We start from the raw sequence: 18,804 nt of genomic DNA, 5'->3' as shown, positions 1-18,804 counted from the left end.
ACAGTATTTTAGTGTGGTCCTCCTGCTCTCGGAGCCCGTGTCAAATGAACGCCAGAAACGTACCTGTAACTATACATGACTGGGGCTCTAAATGCGGTGCTTTGTTAAATGTTCGTTTGTTGATTAAAATGCATCTTGCAAAGAAAGTGCATTTCTAATGCAGACTGTAGTCCAAAACTATGTATTATGTAATGCACATTTTTTAATAATGCAGGCAATCTCGTGTATCTGTATTAGTGGATCAGCTCTGAGCTGCCATCTCCATTACAGGCAGAAAGCACTCCTGCAAAACGAAGTACTTTCTTATGTCCACTAAAGAATCATAATCCCCCTCATTGCTGACAGCTGGCATTTGTCTCCATTGAAAGGGCATTCAGCAGCACCCACATCTGCCTGATTTTTTCCCAATGTGCCCTGAGAACCACTTGAGTGATGTCTTTATGTTCCACTCACTGTCAGGGGGGCTGCACTGATTGAAAGAAAGAAAGCAGATGGGTCAACGTGAGCAGAACCTTTGGAAATGTCTCAGGGTGGGGCTGAGAGATCAGGATTTGAGATCTATAGCTCCAAAGGACCCTGTCCCCTGTCCTGTAATAACATCCATATGTGATTGGTGCCATCCAGGCATCTGTGACAGTAAACCCCTTTCGGTCGCTCTGGACCAAGGAGGAGGAAGAGAGCACGACAAGAATGCAGACATGTGCCCTTTGACGAGGTTTGCAAATCGATTCCACTTTATTAGACTGATCAGTATTTTAATGCTACAAATGAACTCAATGAACTCAAGACACAAGACAGGCACTGCTGAGAAGCCAGGTCAGGAACATTCAAGACCATTCACAGCCAAGACGCAGATATAAAACCTTCACATGTCCAAAACAGTGGCTAGGATCTCACTAAGGTCTTAACTCTGGGCTTCACAGCTCTAAGGCGAACATGGAAGGAAAGGGGTGTGTGCCCCACCATGCTGAGGAACCACTGTGGATGCAGGGCACTCTACTGTGGACTACCACAAAAGGTAAAGCAGAATCACCTCATAGAGGAGGGACCACCCTGATGGTCCCGTGGTTAAGAATCCGCCTGCCAATGTAGGGGACACGGGTTCAGTCCCTGGTTTGGGAAGATCCCACGTGGCATGGAGGAACTAAGCCTGTGTGCTACAACCACTGAGCAACAGAAGTCACCTCAATGAGACGCCCAAGCACCATAACAAAGAGTAGCCCCCGCTTCCCACAACTAGAGAAAGTCCAAGTGCAGGAATAAAGACCCAGCAGAGCCATAAAGAAAGAAAGAAAAGAAAAAGAATTACCTCATGGACTCTTGAAGTCTCTGCCACGTTGACTCAAAGACAAGAAAAACCACCTGTGCCACTTGGAAGCTTGTTGGTACTTGCAGACTTGAGGAAGATGGTTTTGCTGAGTTGTACCACGGGTGGACCTGTCACTAGGGCAAAAGGGATGCTCTGTATTTGAATAAGGTGGGCAGAAGCAGCAGTCAAGTTGCAACTGGAACCCCTGAGCTTCCAAAGTACTACCCTTTCCTAAGCAAGGACCACTCCAGGGACCCCCTCCAGGAGAACATGGACCTCGTTTGATTTTCCAGGGCCAAGAGATGGTCTCATCTCCTTTGGGGTTCAACGATATGACCTAGGGGGTCTAGCTGTCCCGTAGCCCTAATACTCTGGTTGACCCAATAAATTTTCTCATATGTAGAATGCATACTGAATCAAACAATGCTGATGGGTAAGGAGTGAGTCCTGAGTGGTTTAATGCTCTGATTAACATAAGATTAGTCCTAAAGATTCTCTCCTTAATATGAGATTGCCTTTCCTTTCCTCTTCTTCCTACTCTACCACCTTCAGCACCTAGAACAGAGGTTGGCAAGAGCTAGGCATTCAATATTTGTTGAATGACTGCACTTTGTTGAAAACCTGTTTATGAAAAGAGCTGTGAACGGTACCCTGCGGTTTCCTTGATAGCCGAACGCCCTGCAGCGCCCTCCAGGGTCGGCGAACTGGTTTGCACGTACTGAACCATCAGCACAGATCTTCCTTGAGGGATGTTCTGGGCAGAGAGAGACTTTCAGCCCTCGTTCTGCGCTAGAGCTCAGGGTGGCCCACCAACGGGTTCGGGGACGTGTAAACCATCACCTCGTCTGTCTGTGGGCGTCCTTCTTAGCGAAGGTGCTTATCTAACCATTCCGTAATTAATTAGTCGCTTCAGACCGCATTGGGGAAGGATCTGGAAACGTCTCAAATTACAGTTTCTAGACCAGATCTGCCAAAGGTGTCTCACGATTAATGATTGCCTGAGATTACCCTTTTCCAACTATAATATTAAGCCCTTGGAAAATGCCCTGGACTGGATAGTTAATAGTGACGTACAGACGCTCATTCCTCCAGAAGACAGAATATCGGCAAATTTTTTAGCTGCTTCAGGCTTTGTTCAATTTATCAATAACCCTGGAGAAGCTGGGGAGGGGTCCGGACACCATGAAGAACCCATGCCCCGCTGCGCACACACTCTAACCTGTGGCTCGCTGGCTGGCTGGCTCGCTTGCTCCATGGCACCCGCCTGGTCCCCCCGCCGCTCGCATCGTCCAAAACCTTTCAAACAAGGTTCCCTCCTGCCACCTGCCGGTCCACTAGGGTCTGAGCCGAGGCTCCGCGCCACCGCGCAACGCGCGGGGACCCGCCCCCGCCTCCCTACTGCACATGCCCGGCAGAAGTCCGGGCGCGCAACTTTGCAGAACCTCTCAGCCCCGTCTGTCTTCGCCTCAGTCTCCTCTTTCCTCTCCCAGGCGAGAGGACCAGCGGAGACACCTCTCCGGAGTCTTAGGCTGCAGAGTCTAAGACTTAGAGAGAGGGGCCCCGGAGGAGACGGACTTTCCCACCCCTTTTCCCATCCCTTCTTTATGCCCAGAGAGGCAAGCAGAGGCGCGGAGCTTTAGAAAGTTGAGTGGTCAGGAAGGTAGGTGCTTCCCTTTTTCCCCTCGAGCCGAGGTGGGGCTGGGACCGCCGGACCCAGCTTCTTCCCTCGCGAGGGGCACCTTTTTCGGCTCTAGCGGCCGATGCGCTTCGGAGCTGCTCTCTGCAGAGCCAGAGGGTGGGTCGGATTCGCCGAGTGTGCGTGAGGATGGATCGTAGATCCCGACCTCAGCTAGGGCGCCGAGCTCGCCACAATTACAACGATCTGTGCCCACCCATAGGCCGCCGGGCAGCCACCGCGCTCCTCTGGCTCTCCTGCTCCATCGCGCTCCTCCGCGCCCTTGCCACCTCCAGCACCCGCGCCCAGCAGCGCGCGGCTGCCCAGCGCCGGACCTTCCTGAACGCCCACCACCGCTCTGCAGCCCAGGTATTCCCCGAGCCCCCTGAATCTGACCACGAGGACACAGATTTCGAGCCCTCCCTTCCCGAGTGCCCAGAGTACCAGGAAGAAGAGTTCGACTACGAATCCGAGACCGAGTCCGAGTCTGAAATCGAGTCCGAGACCGAATTCGAGACCGAGTCTGACACCGCCCCCACCACTGAGCCGGAGACCGAGCCCGAGGACGAGCCGGGCCCCGTGGTGCCCAAGCGCCCCACCTTCCACCAGTCTCTCACCGAGCGTCTCAGCGCCCTGAGGCTGCGGAGCCCCGACGCCTCCCCGAGTCGTGCGCCGCCCAGTACTCAGGAGTCTGAGAGCCCCAGACAAGGGGAGGAGCCCGAGGACAAGGATCCGAGGGACCCCGAAGAGTCAGAGGAGCCCAAGGAGGAGGAGAAGCAGCAGCAGCACCGCTGCAAGCCCAAGAAGCCCACCCGCCGCGACCCATCCCCAGAGTCCCCTTCCAAAAGGGGGGCAATCCCCATCCGGCGTCACTAATGGAAGACGCGCCCCGGATTCTCCTTGTGTTCTTTGACCCAGGTTGGTTGCCCACCGTTAAACTGGCGAGTCTGGGGTCGGTGCAGGACCGGCGGGAGGAAGGGAGGGAGGAAAGGCAGGTTAGAGGGAAAGCGGGAAGAGAGCGGGCTCAGTGAGCCAGCCCGGGAGGGGCAGGGGCACAGGGCCAACTGGGAAGGGCTCCCCAGACCTCCCCCAGGGTGCCGGTGGGCGCCCAGGTGGCTAAACGCTTGTTGGACGGTGGGGCGTCTTTGCGCCCCTCTGGAAACAGCCAGAGGTCTCTGAGCTGGTGTCCAGGACGCGCGACTGAATCCCGGGCGCACCCCAGGTTTCGAGCTGCACACCCAGAAGGCACGGGTAAGTCACTTATTTTACGTGCATTTTTCCCTCCTAGAGAAACTAGTCTCAAACCAGTTGGCCATGGCGGGTGCCAAAAACGTGGTTCGGAAGTGCTCGCGCCAACTTTCGGAAAGCAGGGCCGCTGCGCTGTAGCGACACTGTTGCAATGTGCGAAAAGTAATCAGGCAGGGATTGGGTGAGAACTCCGGAGAGTTGCCTGCTCCCGGAAAGTCTCTCGCGCGCGCGGCGGTTAAGGCACTTGGAGCCTGGAGCCCAGGACCCGTTGCTGCCAATTTGGAGCCGCGGGACCTCAGCGCCAGTGCCCCTCGCGGCTGTGCGCCAGTCCTGGCCGCCACAGCCCGTCCCCGGGCGCTCGCGGGGCCAGAGACCGCTGCAAAGAGCGTGCGCACCTGCCTGTGCGCCTCGTAGCCGACCTCTCCGAGCCAGCCGGCGGTTTCCCACGAATCACCTGTGCTTGGAGGGCAAGCAGAGGAGGTACGGGAGTCTCAGGAGGTGCCCGACGGGCTACCAGGGTTGGGGGCACGGACATAGTCGTGTCGCGGTATCGCCAACCTTTTGGCGCAGCTGGTCTGATGGCGACGCTGGATACATCTTGGCTGGAGAGGTCCCGGGCTTTTGCGCAGCTGCCTGGGGATGTTAGATAGTAGCTAAAAAGTCAGCGAGGTGGTCACGAGCCGAAAGGTAAAGCGGAACAAGGAACAGGCTGGAGACGGAGTCGCGCCTATCATCAGGGAACCCCACAACGCACCCGTAAAGAGCGCATAGCCAAAGAGCGCATTCCGAAAGAGCGCAGCACCCGCCGAGCTGGGGAAAGGTGTAGGAGCCGCCGCAAGTCCCTGGGCAGTTAGTTGAGAGAAGGAAAGGGCCAGAGGCTACGGCAGCCTCAGGGAGGGGAGGGCAGGCGGCACGTACCGGCCATTTTTGGCTCGGGTGGGGCTGTTTGGAATCTGTAACCTGAAGGCAAAGCTGGAGCACGGAAACGGCCGCAATCCGGTAACGCATCTTCGGTGCGTAAAGTGTGCCTTTCTCGCCAATCCTGGGGGGAGAGACTGGTTAGTGAAAATGTATTTACAAAACCTCCCCCGATTTGGAAATTGATCTTTTTCTTGGTGCGCGTTCGTCTCGTTTGGTGCCGGTTTGAGCTATTCACATGAGAAGAATTTGGGGGGAAAGTGAGGCGTTTGGAAACTTGAAAAGGCGGGTCGGGTTCTTAGACTCCTAAAATAAGGTTTCGGCGTATATTTAGAACATATCTTAAGGGGTCTTCCTTCCAGGTCTCCGCCCGGGGGAAGGCGTCGCGCAGCCCCAAAACTTAGCTCTGGTGGGCTGCGGCGCTGACTAATAGCTCTTGGATGCTGCCCTGGTCTTACCTAGTAAACAGCGGCGAGGGGGCTTCCTTGGGCAGCGGGGTAAGTGTCCAGAAGTCTGGAGGCTGCCTAGGACTTGGGGGTCCGGCATGCCCTGTCTTTGGCTTGAAAGCATTAAACTACCTAGGTGAAATGGGGGTCCCCAAAGCTAACGTTTCTACTTAGTGTAAAAACGGCGGCGCAGTGTTCCTATTGGAGGCATTGGACGTGCTGGCTTTTTCTCTGTTGATGTCTTGGAAGCCTGAGCTCACCCAGTAAAAGGTCTCTGGTGAATAGGCGGCTGCGGTCAGGATGCCCTTGGCTTTTCAGTGTGGGGGCTGCCCTCCCAGGTTGGAGTCTAGGGGAACTGTTTTCCTGCAGAGCTGGGTTTTCCATTAGAGAAACATGTTGCTTTAGCATATAAAAGTTGAAAAAAAAGTCTTCAGTGCAACGCCCACACCTGTCACCCCAGTCTCGGGCTGTTTTTTAAACAGAAGCTTGCGCGGGAGAGGGTGACTTTCTTAACTGTAGGCATTTTACCAGGTTAGTTGGGGCGGCTGGGTCCCCCCTTCCAGGAACGCACTGTGGGCCATCTTTCAGACATTCCTCCATGAACTACCTGATTGAGAAAACCTGTTACCCTCCCCCCACTCAGTTCCCTTCCCCCACCCCCTCCCTCCTTCCATCCTGATTCCAGGGTGGAAGAGTCATTAGGAACATACAGAACACCTGAGGAACATACCAAACCCCTGTGAGGAGGACCCCCACCCCACGGAGAGGGGCTTTTGCTACACACAGGATTCAAAAAGCCCTCTTTCTACCTACGGCACTGGTGTTTAGCTGCCTTTCTCTGCCAGAAGCGTTTCTGGCAAGTTCTCCAAGCATTCCCCACTCTCTCGTCTCCCAACTAGCCCTTTGTCTTGCCCTGCAGCACTGAGGTATTAGCATTTGAATGGCCTTATTTGCCCTTGCAACTTAGGAAATTGGCTCCCAAAAAGCAGCCCTTAGAGTTGACCACAGGGGTGAATTACCAGCCAGTTACTAGGTTTCAACTGGAGAGGAAGAAAGGAAGAGGAAGGGAAAACTAGTAAAATAAAGCTGGTTAAATGGTCTGCTCCAATATTCAGGATTTTTTGTTTTGCTACATTAATCATTTGCTTAATAAAAATGTGCTTTTTCTTGGACAAAAGTGTTCTTTTAAGTGAACTTGAGTTGGAAAATCATGCATCAGTGTTCAAATACTGTGTGGTGTCAACAATCTGATGCCCTGAGGTTTGGCAAAGAAAACATTTAATCTGTGTTTATCAGAATTCGGGAATTGGGAATTTTAAAGTTTGGAATTGTCTTAAGATAATGTCTGTTTAATGCACTAGAAACTTTTCCCCTGGAACTGCTATCACCCCTTTACTCTTTAGCCTCAGTTTTAGCAGTTTTGATAGAAGGTTTAATGAGGAAGAAAGCTGAAACGTCAAGGTTGGTAAGAAATGAGCTTTAAAAAAAATGCATGGATTTTACTCAGTTTTTCTATATTATCACTGCGCTTCAGGTAAAGGGAGGCTACAGAGAGGAAACTGAGCAAAAATCTTGGTGGCTGGGAAAGTATGTCTCTTAACAGAAAGATTACAAACAAATCACTAGAATCAAATCAAACTTCCAGAGTGATGTCATATGCCAACGCAAGGACTGCCCTTCCCTTAAAAATTGTCCAGCAAAAAGGCGATGAGATTCTCAAATTACATCTTTAATCCCGTTTTAGAATGAGGGCTGGAATTCCTCATCCTGTTCTTCGGGTTTGCCATTAATGTCGCTGTTTTCTAAATTCTGATGCCCCAGAGCTGGACAGCTGGGTCTAAGACCTCAGGCTCATCGACCACACCTGCCTGCAGGCTGAGGTCAGGCCCAGTGGTCTCTGCCTCAGTTTCTTCATATGGAACATGAAGGAGCTGAAGAGCGGGTCCTAGCATCCCTTTCTGCTCCCAGTACCTGCAGGGTGACTAAGTAAAGCCCAGAGTTTCCCAGTTTGACTCAGATCAATGATTTTAATGCTAAAGGAGCCCCACCCCCCCAAATGAAAGGTTGATAAAATAAAAACACCAGTTGTGAAGAATTCTTTCTCTTTTGTGTTTGTCTAATTTGATTTTCTCAAATCTGATTTTGCATTAGGGGCAAAAATGGTGCAGAAGCAAGTCAGAAAAAAAAAAAAATCCGTAAATAGGATTTAGAGAATTCAGGCAGACAGGTTAGAGAATTCGGGATTCCACCACAACCTCTTACTAACAAGGATGGGGGGTGGGGTGGGTGCCTAGACTTCTGAAGAGCAGCTGTTAAGCTTAAGAGTTACTGTCTGTTGTAGGTGTGCTGTTGCTCATCTGCCCTCCTTCATCGCAGGGTCAGAAGATAGGCTTTTCAGGGTGGGGGCAGGCAGCCTGGAGATGCTCGCCGTTTGGGGAGAGAGCAGACAAATACTCCCAACCTCAAACTGACCACAAGTGCAGAGTATATGTTCTAGTAACACTTAAAAGTGTCCTGATGAGGACTGACCTGAAAAATTGGCTCAGAGGCTGCAGCTAATTAGGATAAACCAGTTTTCTTTCAACCTTCCCCCCCCCCCTCATTATCGTTCCCTCCCAGGAGCTTTTTCAGACATTTTTTTTCCTGAATTAGTCCTCATTCATGAAATGTGAATACCACAGATTCAGAGATACACCATGTATCTGCCTCTCTACTGTGGGCTCCTGGAATAGCTAAGGTTTTTTTGCACTCTCCCCCAAACCAATCTTAACTCTGTTGCAAATGCATGAGATTGTTTTTTTAAAAGTGTTTAAGAAAAACTAATTTATGTCAAATTAAGTGATTTAACATCCCATTTTTGTTCTGTATTTTAACCTTGTTGGGGGGGGGCTACGTATTACAAGGCTATATATAACATGAATTTTACTGATGTTTGTTTTCTTTAAATCTCATGTTTTTTCCCCCAAGACCCCCGATACTGGTGCTAGTGAATTCACATGGCAGAGAAGTCCAAGTGAACAGCCTAGTGACTTAGTTCTTCCAAGGCCAAGAGTATGCAGTGCGGGGCCACTGTCACCTGCTGAAAGCACCCAGCCAATAAATGCAGGACACCTGAGAGGAGCTGGCACTGCAGCACCCCCACCTCCCCATTCCAGGGCATGCAGTGCTGTAATTCAGTGGGAGATTTGAGGACTACAAAAGGAAAGTGTAGGGGAAGTCAAAGGAAAAAGGAAAGATGGAGGGAGATGAGACACCTGAGAAGAAAGGAGGCTGAGGTTTGGAGATGGGGATCACAAAACCTGTGTTACGGCTAGAAAGAACAGGCTGAAGCAAGAGATTTGGGGAGGAAAAGGTTTAGAGGAGCCTCCATGGCAGTCTTCAACATCAGCTTAGTATTAGGAAGAGCGTTTTTCACAGCTGAGGGTGACGGTGGGTTAGTCACCCTACAGTCACTGTCCCCCTGAGAGTCTCTTACAGGCCTGGCCCAGAAATTTCAATTTCATAGATGCAGTCGAGCTGTCATATATACACCTCAAATGCTTCAATCAAATGGGAAGATTTACAACCTAGGAAACCTTGCTTTATATGGTTTAAATCCTAAGTCCTGGATTCTGGATCAGGGAGAGTCCCTGAATCTCAAACTTGAGGGGTGTGAGGATCACAGAGTCCAAGACTGCCCCCCACCCACCCCCAAGCTGAAGAAGACAAATTTCTCCTCCCCCAGGCAAGAGCCGGCTTCTGAGTGCCCTGGCTTATGTTGCTGTCTCAATTAGATTTCATTAGGAGACTTTGCTCTGGGTAATTGAGGTTGTGCACAAAGGTGAAATATACCATTCCCCTTACAAAGTCAAGAGGAATAAGTCATGCAGCCAAGAAGCCCCTCGGGGCCTGGAATTTCCACCAAGAATTACCGAAATTTCAAATAGAGCTTCCACTAAAGCCAAATGTGTCTTCTGGGATTTCCTCCCACCATTCCTACCCCCAACTTTTGCCCCTCTTAGTCCCCGTTCCAGGGTGACATTGTTCCTCTAATCTGGAATAGCCACTTCCTCCCCTGGAATTCTCAGCTGCACCGTCAGCCAGCCTAGAGGAGGAATCCACAGCTCCGTCCAGGTGGCTGTAAAGAATGTCTGGACCCACCCTACAAGCCCAAGGGGGTCAGGTGCCAGCCTCGTGTCTGGCTGCAGAATGGGGTGGCCGTTCCAAGATCAGGGCCACCAAGGACAGCTAATGAGCTGAACGAAGGGGCTAGCTGAACGAAGGGGCTAGCTGAACGAAGAGGGCTGGATTCTTGGTGGGAACCCTTGGTCCCTGGGGCTTTTTAATCTGAGATCAAGTCTTTTCACACCTCTGGCTGCCATTGTCTGTAACATCCGCTCTGCGCCTGCTCCTGAGCCTCATCCATTGGAGACATTTTCCCTGCACTTGGCATTTGCTGAAATAGCTTGGTCACGCAGACCCTTCTGCAGACAGCAGTAGACTGCTGCTGCCTCCACCAGCTGAGGCTGGCAGAGGAGATGCTGGGAGGTAAAAGGATGGGCACAGCGAGTCCTAATTGAACAGTAATTAATTGAACAGCATCAAAGTCTTATTGCTACTCAGTCAGCACTCAGAAAACATTTGTCACTGGGAGGCTGAGAAACATAATCGTTGCCTGAATTCTCTTCCCTTTGTCCTTTCATTTCTGCCTTTGCCTTTTCCTCACAACTGGTGAAAAGATTCTCCTTTCCTCACCTGACAGTAACCCACTGCCAGCTAATGACACATGGGGCTGCAGAGAAGGCTTTGCAAACTGCCCCACTGCCAAGCATCCCCCCACCTTCCGGGAGGAAATGCCACCACCAGAGGAAGAGGGATCGTTAATTTGTCCTGGTTTCTGCTCTCTTCTCTCTTGCCTACCTCTCCTCCCTCTCAAGGGACCCTTTTCCACTTTGCTTTCTCTTTATTGGATACAGGGATGAACTAAAACAGAAAGCTGATAGGCAGCTACTTACAGTCTGGATAGGCTTTAGCAATGAATAAGAACTTCCAGACGTAAGTACACTGACGATCGTTCACTGATTATGACGTGTGCTGCCATGGAGGCGTCAATAGAGCAGAAGACGGAGTTGGTGGGCAGGCGGGCAGGGAGTCATGTGGGGCCGCCAAGGAAGGGGGCCACGTCCCTGCAGGTGACATTGGTGCCGTTTAAGAGTCAACAGTGAAGAAATACTGTCTTTCCATTTGGGGTTACTTCTTTACAAAAAGCCAGCTCATCACTCCTGTGGCACCTGGGCTGTCAGGTCTGAACAGACTGACTTCCTTAGAAACGCAGTGTTTGACTGAAACATGTGTAGTATTTCCCATCCTTTCTCAATGCATGAAGTGTAGAAACCCTATTCTTTTTAAGTAGTTGAGGATACACAATTTTCAAGAAACCTCCAGCTGGCTTCTGACAGCCCAGGCTTTCCTCCTCTCAGAGTACCATTTCACTGCAGACCCTAGCACAAGCCCTGCTGGGTGGGCGCCAAACCCCAGCCTGCAGCTTCACCCCAGTTCAGTCTTTCTTCAGGCACCCTCCCTAGTCTCTGCCTTCCTCTTCTGGGCTACATGAACCCATTAACTAATGTTCCTTTCTCCTTCGTGCTCATTTCTAAAAATATTTACCTTTTCCCTGATAGAAATCCATTCAGAATTGGAAATCGATGCCTAAGGTGATACTTTGCAATTATAAAATCATAGTGGCAGATCTTAAAAACTGTGCCCTCTGGCCACCTCCATCCAGGTCAAGGCCATGTTTCTATCTTGGCCAACAAGGTCACCAGCCCTGAATGGGCTCGCCAGACAGTCCCACCAATCTGAGTGGCCACCAGTTAGCCCCTCTCAGCTGATCACCCCCAGCTCTTACCATATGGGTGTCTTGGGTCCCTGTGGCGAGGCTACCCAGCTGCCTTTCAGGTTAGCCAGCTCTTCCAACATCTGGCTACCCTTCTGCTAGTCTCTCAAGTCCCACTTCTGATTTGTGATGAAGCTTCAGCTCTGATCCCCACTCATCCAAGAGATTTGGGGTTTTCAGATTCTGGTAGCCAGTCACTACAGTGAAATAAACAAGAGTGGACAAAGGGGGGACACTGGAATTAAATGCCGCAATCTTTTCTTCCTGATCCTAATTTACCTTCAAATTAAGGTAATTGCTACTTGAGTCTAAGGGTCCTTTCTCAGCCCACAGCAGTGGTTTCAACTGGGGGTGGTTTTGCCTCCCAGAAGACACTTGGCAAAATTTAGAGACATTTTTGGTTGCTACAACGAAGGGGATGCTACTGGCATCTAGTGGGTAGAGGCCAGGGATGCTCCTAGACATCCTCCAGTGCCCAGGACAGTCCCCACAGCACAGAACTCCCTGGCCCCAGAAGGCAACTTGTGTAAAGGCAGAGAAACCGCCATCTAGACGAGCTATGCTGACCAATTCTTAAATTCTTCCCTCTGGCGGCTCCCACCCGGCCCTTCCTAGGCCCAACACTCTTTCCTGTTATGTCCCCCCTTTTTCTCTCCAGTGCTCCAAGTGTTTGAGAGTCTATCACCAAATTTATTTCTCCCCTTGAAGATTTTATCTGATCGAGTGATTTCATATCCTAATAAGGATAACTGTCACTTTGAATTTGGGGTCTTGTCTTGACTTTGGTCCCGTCCTCCTAAATAATAGGCTGAAAGAAATCTCCACCCAGACTGTACCTCCTTCTCCCCTCTGTCAGGTCCAAAACCAGACTGGCTAGGCACCATGCCAGCTTTTCTCCAGGTCCTGACTTCTCCATCCCAGGTGCCAGACCTGGGCTCCCCTGCCCCTTGCATGTTGCACCGGGGAGTTGCTGGAGGGTCCTCTGGGATCCCTCTGAGTCCCTTCCTCCAGTCTTCTTGCCTCCTTCACTGTGCCTGTTTCTCTCTCCCTTAAAGGTCATGACCGGCCAGGGCCTCCTTTGTTCTCTTCGTCAGGGCCATCCTCCACACTTCCCCAGTCCCGCCCTAAAACAAGGCTCAAATCCTCACTTGGAGGATTAAAAAAAAAAAGTTCAATATCTGTTCCATTTCCTACCAAAGAAGCCTCCAAACTGCTTGCCCTGCTATTCCATGGCATCCTCAGAGAAACACTATCAGTATTCCCTGCCTCTCTCTCCCACTGTTCCCCCAGGCCCGGCCGGGTGACCTGTTCTCTTTATCTAGCCGTGTGCCACGTTTCTTACTATTGGATCTTTGTTCGTGGTAGGCCGAAGTCTCCCATCCCCCCACTTTTGCTCACAGCCTAGCCATCCATCCCTTCGTGGAGGCCCATCTGCAACTCCATTTTCTCCATCAAAGTCCCCCCCGCCCCCGCCCCAGTTGAGGGGTCTTTTCTTTCATTTTTATGTTGCTTAGCCTCTAGGAAGGAAGATACTGTCGGCCTGATCCTCATCCCATCAGTGCGTGTGCTCTCCTGGCAAATAATCCAGGTGCTACAGGCTCCTGGGGATGCAGAACAGACACTCTGCACCCATTCCTGTTGAACGGTGCTGTAGGAAAGAGCCTCGGTGACGTGGGCTGCGCGCGAGGCCTGGCGAGTGTAAACCGTCCCTTTAGGGCCCCCATCGCGGCCTCCTTGAGGCTCCAAACCGCGACGCCTACTGACCTTCCACTTCGGCAGGGCTCAGCATCCCCACGACCTCAACTCCTTATCCATCTGGGGCTGTTCCTCTGCATCGGGGCAGTGAGCCCCCTCTCTCCTCAGGGTCTTGGCCCTCTACCTGCAGGCCCTTCGCTGCCTCCTCGCCTCGCCCTGGCAGCGGATCCCTCTTAGGGGTTTGCCCACCGCCATCAGCGAGAACGAGGGCTGCTCCCTGAGAGACCCCACCTCCCCTTTCAGCCTCGGTGACCTGGGGCATCAGGAAGTGACCCCACAGCGCCAGCCGGCCTCGTGGCAGCCCAGGCCTGGCCGCCATACGCCCGCCCACCAACCGCTCTTAACCACCCCAGCGGCACAACCTCTTAGGGCGTTCCAACGCGGCGCCCCCTATTGGACCTCCCACTCATATCCGGTTTCCGGTCTGACGCCCCCCGCTCATTCGCTAGGCAGCCTTGATTGGCGTGACCCCAGCCCAATGGCTGACCCAGCACTGGGGTCGGAGGGGAGTGAGTTGACTGTTGCGACCCAGTTGGCACATTCCGTGGATGCTCAAAAGGTTGAGCCGTTACGTGTGGGGGTAGTTGTCCAAAGTTTGGACCAAAGTTCAGTGTTGGTACTTGGAAGTGTGTTGACCCGAAGAGCTGAGATTATACGCCCTTGGGGTGGGGGTGGGGGGCTCCAAACGTTACCCGGGGTCCAACTTTGTCAGTTTTCCTCGGCACAGCTCATCCGCATGGGTGGTGGTTTACCGGGGGCAGTGATGCGCGGTGGCTCTGACCCCCTCGTTCAAAGAGGGATGTGTTAGGTTTAGCGAGGTGGCAGTGTGTGTGCGTACGTGGTTCGCCTGACTGTGGCTCGTAGATACAGCGATCCAGGCGATGCGACCTAAGCGATGCGCCCCGCTTGCCGCAGCCCACCTTGCACGTACCCCGCCATCCCTCCCCACGCCCTAAGGCCAAGTGATCACCTCCTTCTTGCCCAGCTACCTTCCATCTAAAAGTGGCTCATGGGTCCATGTCACCCACTGGCGAGACAGATATGCTTGAGTCCCGGGTCTTACATGAACCACACGCAGCAAATTTTTCCTGGGGCTCAAATCCCTCCGCAGACCCCCAAACCTTGATCTGTGTCCATGCACACGCCAAGCCCACCCAGGTGGTGTTGGCATTTATCCCTGCCGGCTCTGAGCCCACCACGCACTACAGCGACGGCGATGGGAGCTCAAGCCGGACGAGTGCCGGGTTTGTGGCCGGACTTAGTGCCGCCTCAGCGGGCTCAGGCATTCGAAAAGTAAAGCAGCTGTTCTAGGGGACCCATAGCGAGACGAGAAGAACTTGAAGGGGGCTGGAGAGGGGCTAGAGGAGCTGACTAATCAACCCCACAGCCGGTGCCCGAAGCGGGGAACAAGCGCACAGCGGTCGCAGCTGCCCGCACGGCACGGTTTGTATCTTTGGGTTCGGTGCGCACGGGGTTTTTCAGTCTCCGAGACCACCTTAAACCGGCCATAAATCTCAACTGAAATTCCATTTAGCCCTTTCCCAGAACAACAGGACCTCTGGAACTCTGGGGCCTTCAGTCTGTGGGGTCCCTGTGTGCGTCCCGCAACCCCCAGTTCCGTGCCGCGGCAGCTACCGCTTGGGAGGGTCTTGGTAGTAGATACCCAAGACCCTCTTACTCCCTTGTATTTATCGTCGTCCCCATGAACGGGGAAGAACCCTGCCTGCGTCACCCTAGGCCACTGCAGAGACCCCAGAATGTGGTGGGGATGGGGGACATTGATGTGCTAATTTATAGGAGCCAGCCTCGGCAACCGGCAAACAAAAGCCGTAGAAGCGATGTAAAGTACCCCCAACACATTTTAAAAACAAATTGCATGCTCACACTCGTCAGCCCCTTTGCCCTCGCCACTTGTCTGCTCCGCCGGTGGGCTCACGACCACCTGTCGCATCCCCGCGCGCTCCTGCACCCCCTTTGCACGCGCCCGAAGCCTTGCGCTCCAGACTCGGGACTTAGAATCTGAGGATGCTCAGGGCTGGGGGCTGCGGCTCAGAGGTTCAGGGGTAGTTTGGGGTTACGAAACACTCCTGCAGTCCCCCCTCCCCCCGAGGAGAGTCTGTTGGGTCTGGGAGGGAGGGGTTCAGCTCCTGCGCTCCCGCAGCCCGGGGCCCACGTCTTGCGTCACGTGTCCTGCAACGCAGGAGAGCGCTCTCTCTGACCAGGGGAGAAGAGAGGAGAAACACTCCAAATCAGTCAGGGAGAGGACTGGAAGGAGCCAAAACGTCCCTGCGAGGCCTGCGCGCATCAGCCCCCTTACCCAAAGTCTGGGGCTCCCGGAGCCTGGCGCCGGCTCCCAGAGCCATCTCGACACTGAACCTGCGTCCTCTGGTGGCCGAAAAAGAGCACGACGAGCGATTTTCGGACCGAATCGGCGCGCTCCTCTGATCCAAGCAGGCGGGGCTGGCCTGGGACTGAGCAAAAGAGAAAGAAGGGGACAAGTAAGGCCAAAGGTGGTGGTGGGGGGGCAGGAGCAGCCTGAGGGGAGAAAAAGTGATCAGAAAGGAGCCAAGACTCAACCAGCAAAAATAGACTTGTTTTTGCCATGGTCTGGGGTTCAAGGCCTTGAACCCCTGAACCCCTAGACCTCACTAGGGTTGGAAAGTGAGGTCGGAGAACTTTCCAGCTGGTACTTTGATTTAAATTTTTTGAAAATATTTTTTTCACCCTAGTTCGGTTGGGTGCTCCGTCTCACGGGGCCCCAAGTTTATTTTAAGAAGCCGCCACCGTGTTATGGGCGTGCGCAACTGCCTCGACGGCAATAATATGTCAGGACAACGCAATAACCCCCCTGAACTCGGGGAACAGCCCGAGCAACCACCTTTGGAGGCCCCAGGGGCAGCTGCCCCCGGTGCTGGGCCTGGCCCAGCCGAAGAGATGGAGACCCCACCGCCTCACAGCGAGCCCATCCCCATCGAGACTGAAGGCGAAGCCTGTGGACCCCCAGAGGTCTCCAGACCCAACTTCCAGGACCTCGGCCAGGCCATCAAGGAAGCTGGAGCCCATGGAGGGTACAGCCCACCTCCCGAGGAAGCCATGCCCTTCGAGGTCGAGCAGGCCAGCTTGGGAAGCTTCTGGCCTACCCTGGAGCATCCTGGAGACACCACTGGGACCAGTGCAGGCCTTGAGGCCTTCAGCCCACCGGTCATGGAGCCCGGAGCCTCCCCTGAGGCCGTTCCAAGCCTGGGAAGCTACAGCCCTCCACCAGAAGAAGCTATGCCTTTTGAGTTTGAGCAGCCAGACCAGGGAGAGAACCAACCTCCCTTGCAGGTCTCAGACCTTGCTCCAGGAGGCCCAGGTTCGGTGGTCTTCAGGGCTCCTCCCGAGGAGCCCCGAGCCATCAGACCTGAAAACGCAGGCATCAGAGGAGGATGCAGCCCTCCCCTCGAGGAGGATCTGCCATTCGAGTTTGATGGAGCAGCCTTGGGGAACGACAGCCCACCTCCTGGGCTCCCCCGAGCTATCCCACAGATCGACGGCGGTGGGGGCAGCCAGATCACGACAGTCGCGGTCTCGAGTGCGATCCTCCTCACTCCCGCCGCGAACGAGCCCCCCCTCTGGGTCCCCGGCATCATCGGCAGCCCATCTCGAGAGGCTGTCAGACCTCTTCCACACTTCGCGGGAGACAGCCCCCCGATGGAGGTCTCCAGACCCCCGCGCGAGGTTGGCAGCGCCCCCGTTGGGGTCGATGACGCTCCCGGCGACATGGACAGCCCCCCAGTCGCGCTTGATGATCTGCGCATCGAGGTCTCCGGAGCTCCCGTTGAGAGAGAGCAAGCAGAGGGAGAGAGACCCCCAGCCGAGGGAGAAGCAGCCGAGATGGAGGGAGGCTCAGCCACCACAGCCGCAGAGGGAGGCAAGGTCCCCGATCCCGGGGACGGAGCCCCTGCCGCCGCCGCCGAGGCAGCACTGGCCGCTCCAGCCACCGAGGCAGCCTCGGCTGCTCCAGAACCCCCTGCCGCCGGAGCAGCCCCTGCCGCTCCTGCTGCCCCAGCCGCTCCTGCCGCCCCTGCCGCCCCAGCCGCTCCTGCCGCTGGGGCAGCCCCGGCCGCTCTTGTCACCAGGGGAGCCCCTGTTGGCCGGGCGGCTCCTGTCCCCCGGGCAGCCACTGTCCCCCGGGCAGCCACTGTCCCCCGGGCAGCCTCCGTCCCCCGGGCAGCCTCCGTCCCCCGGGCCACTCCTATCACCTGGGCAAAGCCCACCTCGGGAGCGCGACCCGAGATCAGTTTCCTTAGACCCCCCAGCCCGGAGATCCAGGCTGCCGATCCGCCTGTTCCGCAGCCTCCGCGCGCATCTGCCTGGCGGGGCAGGTCAGAGCCCAGCTGCTGCTACCTCTACAACGATCAGATATCGGTCAGCAGCGACAGCGAAGACGAATCCGACGATGGGACCTTCGGATGCCGCCGCTGGTTTTCGTCCAAGCGAAACCGCCGCCACCGAAAGCCCCGGAGCAACTTGCTCCCCAACTTCCTCGTCAGGGCCTTCCGAGGCTGCGTCTTCGGATCCGAGAGCCCCCAGTTCAGAGGCTCCTTCAGCCCCAAGGTCAAGAAGGTTGCCTTGGCGGAGAAGCGCAGACAGGACCGCAAGGAAAACGCGGGGAAGCGTGGCCAGAAGTGGTCCGAGAAGAGACACAGCCAGTTCACCAAGCAACTCCAGAACAAGAAGATGGACAACTCGCATACGCAGCGCATGCTGTTTCTAGGTAATGCGGCGGACTTTGCCCGTGGGGAGCAGGGCCACCCTGGAACCCCGGGAGCGGGTGGCAGGGCTGCCCGATGGGCCTCCGGGCCTGGCGGCGGGAGGGGGGTGTCTGGGCCGAGGCGGGAAGAACCTGCCAGAAAGTTCCAGCATGGGGCCCTAACTTTGCCCTGGCAGCGGGAGGGATCTTGGGTGGGCTTGGGTGGGGGAGTGTGTGCCCTTTGGGAGATAAACATGGCGCAATACAACACTTGAGGGTCGTTTCCAGCTGGACAAACCAGTGCCAGCGATCGTAAGACCACGTCGGCGAGTCGTGGGGTGGGGGACGGCAAGAAAGGCGGGGGCTTCAGGTGAGCCAGGAACTGCGGGGCGGGGTGGTGGTGTCTGGGGGGTGGGGCGCTCAGGGGTCGCTCATGCTAGCTGGCTGGGGCCATCGGTGGGTTGGGGGTTGATGGAGAACGTGCGTCCCTGCCTCGCCCAGCTCAGCTTCCTGGTATCAGACAGCTTGTTGTGGGTGTGCATTGGTGTCCACATTGTGTCCGCCTGTGCATGGTATCCTCAAGTGTTCTCCAACCCCCATCCCTGGCACCCCCTAAATTACCCGCCGACTGTGTACTTGTACCGGGAATGGGCTGTCTTGTGTTTTGCGCCATTGCGCGGGCAAAAACTTTCCGTGAACACACAACACTCCGGCGGTACCTGTGTGCTGGCGCTGGCGCTCTGCAGCGGGCGGCGCGAAACTGGCGGCGCGAAAAGCCTGAGAAAGTAGCGGGAGATGCCTGGGAGGATGTGGGGCCGCTGGCTGAGCTGGGGGCGGGGGCCG

General features: G+C 54.6%; 2 protein-coding genes and 1 long non-coding RNA gene across 11 annotated transcripts in view; 2 read left to right on the top strand and 1 right to left on the bottom strand.

The window, feature by feature from the left end:
• Positions 1-13,590, bottom strand: part of LOC138990439 (uncharacterized) — a 29,716-nt gene extending 16,126 nt beyond the window's left edge. For 4 of the 5 annotated variants that reach the window (XR_011466548.1, XR_011466547.1, XR_011466551.1 and 1 more), the window contains exons 1-3: positions 13,236-13,590; positions 11,484-11,668; positions 1,310-1,443 (exon numbers count right to left, since the gene is read on the bottom strand). This is a non-coding gene — a long non-coding RNA (uncharacterized lncRNA). Of the gene's footprint in view, positions 1-1,309; positions 1,444-5,150; positions 5,275-11,483; positions 11,669-13,235 lie in introns of all 5 variants that reach the window. The other variant, XR_011466550.1, reaches the window with a different exon arrangement.
• Positions 2,609-18,804, top strand: part of LOC102286123 (neuroendocrine secretory protein 55) — a 60,351-nt gene continuing 44,155 nt past the window's right edge. For 3 of the 5 annotated variants that reach the window (XR_011466544.1, XR_011466546.1, XR_011466545.1), the window contains exon 1: positions 2,611-3,902. Coding sequence is in view for 2 of the 5 variants with exons in the window: in XM_070381489.1 (XP_070237590.1) it covers positions 3,135-3,860 (726 nt within the window). In the remaining 3 variants the exon portion in view is untranslated. Of the gene's footprint in view, positions 3,903-18,804 lie in introns of all 5 variants that reach the window. The other 2 variants (XM_070381489.1, XM_070381488.1) reach the window with 1 other exon arrangement.
• On the top strand, positions 15,773-18,764 carry LOC138990438 (guanine nucleotide-binding protein G(s) subunit alpha isoforms XLas-like). The gene is made up of 2 exons (XM_070381481.1): positions 15,773-17,985; positions 18,250-18,764. The coding sequence occupies exons 1-2, from the start codon at positions 16,017-16,019 to the stop codon at positions 18,333-18,335; spliced, it is 2,055 nt and encodes a 684-aa protein (XP_070237582.1). The 5' UTR covers positions 15,773-16,016; the 3' UTR covers positions 18,336-18,764.

This window comes from Bos mutus, chromosome 13 (genome assembly GCF_027580195.1).
Source record: "Bos mutus isolate GX-2022 chromosome 13, NWIPB_WYAK_1.1, whole genome shotgun sequence".
Lineage (NCBI taxonomy): Eukaryota > Metazoa > Chordata > Mammalia > Artiodactyla > Bovidae > Bos > Bos mutus.
This window is presented reverse-complemented; position numbering and strand designations above follow the sequence as displayed.